The 6708-nt window shown below is 34.3% G+C and overlaps 1 protein-coding gene across 2 annotated transcripts; it reads left to right on the top strand.

The window, feature by feature from the left end:
* The first annotated feature begins 880 nt into the window (after positions 1–880).
* On the top strand, positions 881–5972 carry LOC105115891 (probable magnesium transporter NIPA6). 2 transcript variants are annotated; one of them, XM_011012962.1, is made up of 10 exons: positions 881–987; positions 1098–1420; positions 1521–1577; positions 1769–1859; positions 1928–2088; positions 2176–2303; positions 2465–2602; positions 3871–3963; positions 4071–4188; positions 5440–5972. In XM_011012962.1, the coding sequence occupies exons 2-10, from the start codon at positions 1300–1302 to the stop codon at positions 5568–5570; spliced, it is 1038 nt and encodes a 345-aa protein (XP_011011264.1). In that variant the 5' UTR covers positions 881–987; positions 1098–1299; the 3' UTR covers positions 5571–5972. The 2 variants fall into 2 exon arrangements, with proteins under 2 accessions (XP_011011264.1, XP_011011263.1); XM_011012961.1 differs by lacking the exon at positions 881–987 and having other exon boundaries at positions 994–1420.
* The last annotated feature ends 736 nt before the right edge of the window (positions 5973–6708 follow it).

The following is a 6708-nucleotide window of genomic DNA, read 5'->3' as shown; positions in this document are numbered from 1 at the left end:
GATTTTTTTATTAGAGATACATTTTTTCCTTTTTTAGTTGAGATCATTATAGTTTTTGTCATTTTTGTTTCTACCTGTTATTGTTGTTTATTAAACCAATTATGTCATTAATAAAAAAAACTTTATTTTTATCAAAATAAAAAAATACACAAATTAAAATAAATAATCTTGATGAAAAATACATATGAATTCTTATTTTTATTATTATATAATTAGACAAAAATAAATTTAAAAATATATTAAACTTAGTTAGGGTCATGACTTGAGTTATTACTAGTTTAGTTTAGATTGACTCAAATTAATTCAAAATATTTTTATTTTATTTTAAAAAAATTATTTTGTTTTGAGTTTTTTAAAATTAAATATAATTTTAATTAAAGTTTAGTTTAGATTGACTCAAATTAATTCAAAATATTTTTATTTTATTTTAAAAAAATTATTTTGTTTTGAGTTTTTTAAAATTAAATATAATTTTAATTAATTAATTAATTTGTGGATAGACTGGGTTATTTTATATATATATAACCCAATTAGAGGGTTAACTCAACATAAAACTTGGGTTAAATAAATTTACTTAATTTTTATAAAAAGATTAAAATAACCTTTATTTTGTTTTTTTAAATAATCAAGTTTTAATTAGATTAATTTATATTTTTGATCGGTGAAAAAGCCAACTCCCTTCTATTTTCTATAAAATATGACCCGTGATAGTCCTGAATCAACTAAAAGTCTCAGGTAGAGCCAGGCAAGGTTTAATAATAGTGCTGTCCTGTGAACAAACTCGTCCCAGTTTCTCTACAATTTTAAGTAATTGGCTAATTTTCTTATACATGGGGTATCCAATTGAAAATTTATTTTGTTTGGAGATTTAGTTGAAACTCATGTAATAGTTTGGGGACAAACATGTTCTTCCCCCTGAATAAAACTAAGAGATCAACACATGTAGGCAGCTACCATATTATCGTTGAACAACAAGATGACTGGCAGGTGGAAAATTATGTTCCCTCCCTTTCTCTGACACTTTTCACACTTTCTCGCATCTTTCCCTTCTGACAAAACAAAAACAAAGTAACTTGTATATGTATCTGTCTCTGCAGATGCTGGATTGGTCAACTACAATCATCATCATTATCAGCAGCAGCAGCATCATCATCATCAAGAACATTGCTTTACAGAGTTTTAGAGCAAAACCCAGATCGGATTTGTCACTGTTTTGATAGAATTGGCATCCTTTTATCCTTTTCCTTTCACATCTATATATATGTGCGTGCGTGCATGTATGTGTATGTATCTGTGTAGATGTACTCAAGCAATTTAACAGGGTTTGTACTGGCACTGGTTTCCAGTACCTTCATAGGGACCAGTTTTATAATCAAGAAGAAGGGTCTTAGGAAAGCTGGTGTTAGTGGTCCTCGAGCAAGTAAGTCAAGTTCTTGTTTTGAAAGAAATTTTGGGGTTTTGTTGAATATAGTGTTTGTTCAGTTTGTAATGGTGATTGAGGTTGATTTTGTTTGTTTAAGGTGTCGGAGGCTATGGTTATTTGCTGGAGCCACTTTGGTGGATAGGCATGATTAGTAGTAAGTTACTTTTGTTACTGCTGTTTCTGTTGCTGTTTTGGTTATTCAAGTTAAATGTAGTCTTTGTTGAAAAATAATTGATTTTTAGGCTAATTTGAATTTAAGTTGAAGTGTTTGAGGGATGATTGTTTGTGTGTTCTTAGATTTGGTGTGTCTTGATTTGATTGGTGTTTGGTTGGACGAATTTACAGTGATTGTTGGAGAAATTGCCAATTTTGTAGCATACGTTTACGCTCCTGCTGTTCTAGTGACACCACTTGGTGCATTGAGTATCATTGTTAGGTAATGTTTATTTCATCTTCAATTAGTATCTGTAATTGATTAGTCTAATTATGTGTAAACATGGGCAGTGCGGTATTAGCCCATTTATTGTTGGGGGAAAAGCTGCAAAAAATGGGGGTGTTGGGTTGTCTTCTATGCATAGTCGGTTCTACTGTGATTGTGCTACATGCACCTGAAGAACGGTCCATCAATTCAGTTAAAGAAATCTGGGAGTTAGCTATCCAGCCTGGTAGAACTCTTTCCTGCTTAGCTGTGCTCATCTCTTGTTTCTACCTTTCCTCCTAATCAATTTGATGTGCTATCTTTTCTTTTCCAGAATTTCTTTTATATACAGCCTCTGCGGCAGCTATAGCATTGGTGCTCATTTGGTATTTTTCTCCACGCTATGGCCAAACCAACATTTTGGTCTATATAGGAATTTGCTCAGTAATTGGATCATTGACAGTAAGCATCTCTTAAGCCCTTGCTAAGTGTATACTAGGACTAAATGAATTTAAAACCTTTGGTATAAGCATGTGGTCTAGGAACTTTGAAACTTAAACCTCAATGGAACATTTGCATGTGTTCCTATAACAATAATAACTACAGGCTTTCTTGTTTTGCAGGTTATGAGTATAAAAGCCATTGGCATTGCAATAAAATTAACGCTAGAGGGCACAAACCAAGCCAAATACTTCCAAACGTGGATTTTTGCAATGGTTGCAATTACTTGCATCATCACTCAATTAAATTATCTAAACATGGTTAGTATCTTAATATGCAGTTCCATCTCACTGTGGTATTATCTGAATGGTTATGCATTTTTCTCTTTAAGTGCTACAAGCTAGTGAGTTGGTGATGTTTAACCAATTTTCGTGTGACAACCATGCTTATGCAAATGACCAAATTACTTTACAACTCTGGAAAGAGTTGCTTTCCTATCTATCTATTGATGCACAATTCTATTTATGACTGTCCTGAGACTAGGTTACTATCATCATTGCCTCCAATCCATTACTAGTGAATATTCATTGGACCTAGTTGGGTGTGTGCACACGCATTCTCATCTTGAGGGATCTGATATCATTAAGATTTGAAATGGTTTGGTACCTGCAAGTTTATAGTCTAACCTAGGACCAAGACAACTATAATGGTTAAAGAACCATTACTATATTATTTTAGGTACGGATTGAAAAGTGTCATTGACTCAAGGATGAATATGATAAAGTTCTGTTATGCTTAGCATATTCTATCTTCTTACAATATTAAAGTTGTGCATAAAAAAATATTTTGGTTTTCAAGTTAGGAAAGAAGAGAATTTAGAGAATAAGTTCACTATTTTGGGGCTCTAAAACTGGATGAGTTTTCCTAGCAGAAAATCTGAATTCTTGAGCCATGAAAGTATGAACATAAAATAAGTGTTTATATTTCTTAATTTGCACTCATGTAGTGCTTTGCATGGAATGAAGTTGTCTGGACCCATAGCCATGGACAATGGTTTGGAATATGTGAGCATAACGTTTGATTTTAAATTCAAACATTTTTATGTAATAAGTCGACCAATATTAGTGATGCACTCTAACTAACACGCTTTAGGCAGATGCCTCCTTGCCATGAAACTTCAGAAACCTCAATTGAACTCCATCATAGATCACCCATGATACACCTATAAGATCTATGCAATTGTGTGGTCTCATTAAGAATATATTGGTGATAGGGTTCAATAGAACAGGAGATGCACTTAGTACCCTGAACAGATTTTGGTTGTTTATTATTATTTTTTTAATTGTGTATGATTCTTTTGTTGGCTTTTAAGTCTCTCATCATAAATGTTCGTGGTTATTTGACAACAAGTGCTGAATACACTTTGAAAATCTGCTACAATGGTTGGTTAAAAGATGACTCTTTCATCCTCTTCTTCGCATTTGAAAGATTCTAGTCTCCTCCAAAATTATAGTCAATATATTGCATTGCCTTTATAATTCTTCAGGTTCAATATGAGTTCTCATCTAATGATCTGGTGGGGTTGCAGGCACTGGATACGTTCAACACAGCAGTTGTTTCTCCCATCTATTATGCCGGGTTTACATCTTTTACAATTCTTGCCAGTGCAATAATGTTTAAGGTATCCTTGTGTAAATGCCCATGCAGAGAGAAGGGGTGGGGGGGGGGGGGGGGGGGGGGGGGGGGTTGTAATGAGCACTTATAACTGTTTTTGTACTTTTTCTGAAGGATTATTCTGGTCAAAGTGCAAGCAGCATTGCTTCGGAGCTTTGTGGGTTTGTTACTGTGTTATCTGGCACCTTTGTATTACATAGCACCAGAGAACCAGATCCACCAATCCTGACAGGTAAATCTCTTGTGCACTTAGGTTGGTGAATCTTTCTAGATATTAAAATTGTGACTTAAATGCATGCTTGCCAGGTATCTCATATTTGCTTAATGTTCAAGCAATGTTGTACCTGCAATTTCATTACTTTCTAATTAAAAAATCATTATTAGTTGAATCAAAATTGTGAAAATATAAAGCATTAACACTCATTTTATAGAGACAAACATACAAGAAATGAATTGTATTTTCTAAGAAGTTATCAGGAGCACTATGTGGGGTTTCTCAGTATGATGAATTAGAAAATGAGCATGAGTCAGGTTATAGAAAAGAAGAAGTTGGCTGAGTGAGGGAGAAAGCAAGTCACTCAGTATATAAGATGTAAGAGTTTGTGATGGGAACAGCCAAAAACATCTATGGGTTTATGAAAAGGTTTGAATAGTTGAGGTTCTTGAACAATTTTGAAATGATTTCAGAAGAACTCTTTAGATTCCAGCATCTGGCTAGAGATGTTGAAGTCCTCATTGCGGATGAGAGTTTTTTTTTTTTTTTTTTGAGAGGACCCATTTTGATCAACACTCAGGCTTCAAAAATCATGAATCAAATACAACATTTGACCGCAAAGATCACTGATTGGTGTTGAGGGAAAGTGGAATAAAAATGCACAAGTTGAATTAACTTGAAGACAAAATGCCTTCATAAATAAAAGACTAAGTTAAATAATCAGTTTTTTGGAATGTAATTTCAAGATAATACACATGATACTTGTGAAAATGCTATGTGGAGATTGTAGAAAATGAGCGGTAGCTATTAACTATAAAGATGTTATATTCTATAAGCAAACAAAATAATGTTTCCACACCTACACCAGTACTGATGTGCTCTAGTTTTATTTTGCTGGAACAAGTGGTTATGTTTGCTCCAGCCTAATGTGTAATGTAATTTTCATTGTAAAGGACCAGATTCAAGTTCTTTTTATGATGACAGGTTTTCTTCACCTCCTTGAAATGTCAGTTACTGCATGGATGACTTGTGTTCATGCTAATATGTTAAAAAACAAACATTACATGGATTTCAATTTCTAGGGTGGCAAAAGCCAGCCCTTTACACGGCCAACCGTGTTTCAAATTGTGGTTGGCTGTGCAAAAAGCATTAAAAAATTATGCTTTTTGCAGCCAACCACTGTTTGAAAAGTGATTTGTCACTTAGACAAACACACTTAATATTATTAAAGAAAAGCAATGCATTTGTCTGATAATTCCAAACATGCAGATCTTTATACACCATTGTCTCCAAAGGTATCATGGTACATCCAAAGCAGTGGAGAGCATTGGAAACAGAAAGATGAAGACGGCCCATCTCCCAATTTTATCACAATTCTTCGGCAAGACCATTTCAAGTGAAAGATAGTATACTTGAGGTGCTAAAGTTTTCAATTTTTGGTGGCACCTAAGGCCCCAAGCAGGACTGCTCGAGTGTCAAATGCTTGTGCAGGGGAACACCGTGTGGTAATCTTTTTGTTAGCGAATACTTCTGAGTGTCGAAAACAAATTTATCTTGCAGTCTAGTCTTATGCCATAGCCGTTTGTAGTGGTCTCTCATCTCACTTTATTTTGATTCTCACATTTTTGAATTCCCTTTCTCAGCTTGTAGCAATATTTGATTTCATTCCTCCAAACATGTTCAGTCTCGTGTGGAGGTTTCAAACTGAGCTAACCCATGTAGTTGGGTCTGGTCTTTGTAATCTAATTGATTTGATTTTATGTGACAAATTTAGTAAATTCGACTCTTTGGTTATGTTGAAATTGATTTGTTCCTTGCTTACATGATTAGTGTCATGGCTGCTAGGAGAATGAAAAAATATTTGGAAAAACTGTGCAAGGAAAATGAAAAATTTGGAAAAACTCACTTGCATGATGCATGGCCTGTATTGAATTATATAGAATGTATGTATAACAAGCTAAGAATTACCTCATGATTTGTTATACAAGGGAATAATAACAATTATGCTACAATCTCGTAATCTATTATGCATGGAAATAATAACCGGAGAGTATCAATTGCGAGGAACACCAGCTGTGGAGGATCATTTGCATCAGTTGGAGGGATAAAGGATAATTCTGAACTTTGATTCAAATCGTATCTCAATATTCCCCTTCAATCTCAGGGCAGGACGGAACCGAAGAAGAGCTTGTCATGATTTGGAAAAAATTTGGGACCACTCAAGGGTTTTGTAAATACACAAGCTATTTGATCATAATCTGAGAATTGTGCCAAAGAAATAACATCGAGGGAGGGCTGGCTGTTAACGAACAGAACGGACATCAATCTCTATATATGTTCAGTGCGCTGATGAAGGGCCATATTTCTAGCCATGTTGATAGCACTAAGAATAGGGGTGAAGATAAATCATATCCAAGCTCTTTGAGTAGATGCATAAACCACAAGAGCTTAGCTATGGCAGCCGCTAAATCATGATATTCTGCTTCTGTCAGATAGTAAGTTATCACTCATAAATATTAGCAAAACTGGTTATGGATC

Source organism: Populus euphratica, unplaced genomic scaffold, assembly GCF_000495115.2.
Source record: "Populus euphratica unplaced genomic scaffold, PopEup_1.0 scaffold801.1, whole genome shotgun sequence".
In the NCBI taxonomy this organism is placed as follows: domain Eukaryota; kingdom Viridiplantae; phylum Streptophyta; class Magnoliopsida; order Malpighiales; family Salicaceae; genus Populus; species Populus euphratica.
The sequence above is the reverse complement of the archived record's forward strand: the minus strand, read 5'-3'. Positions and strand labels throughout refer to the sequence as shown.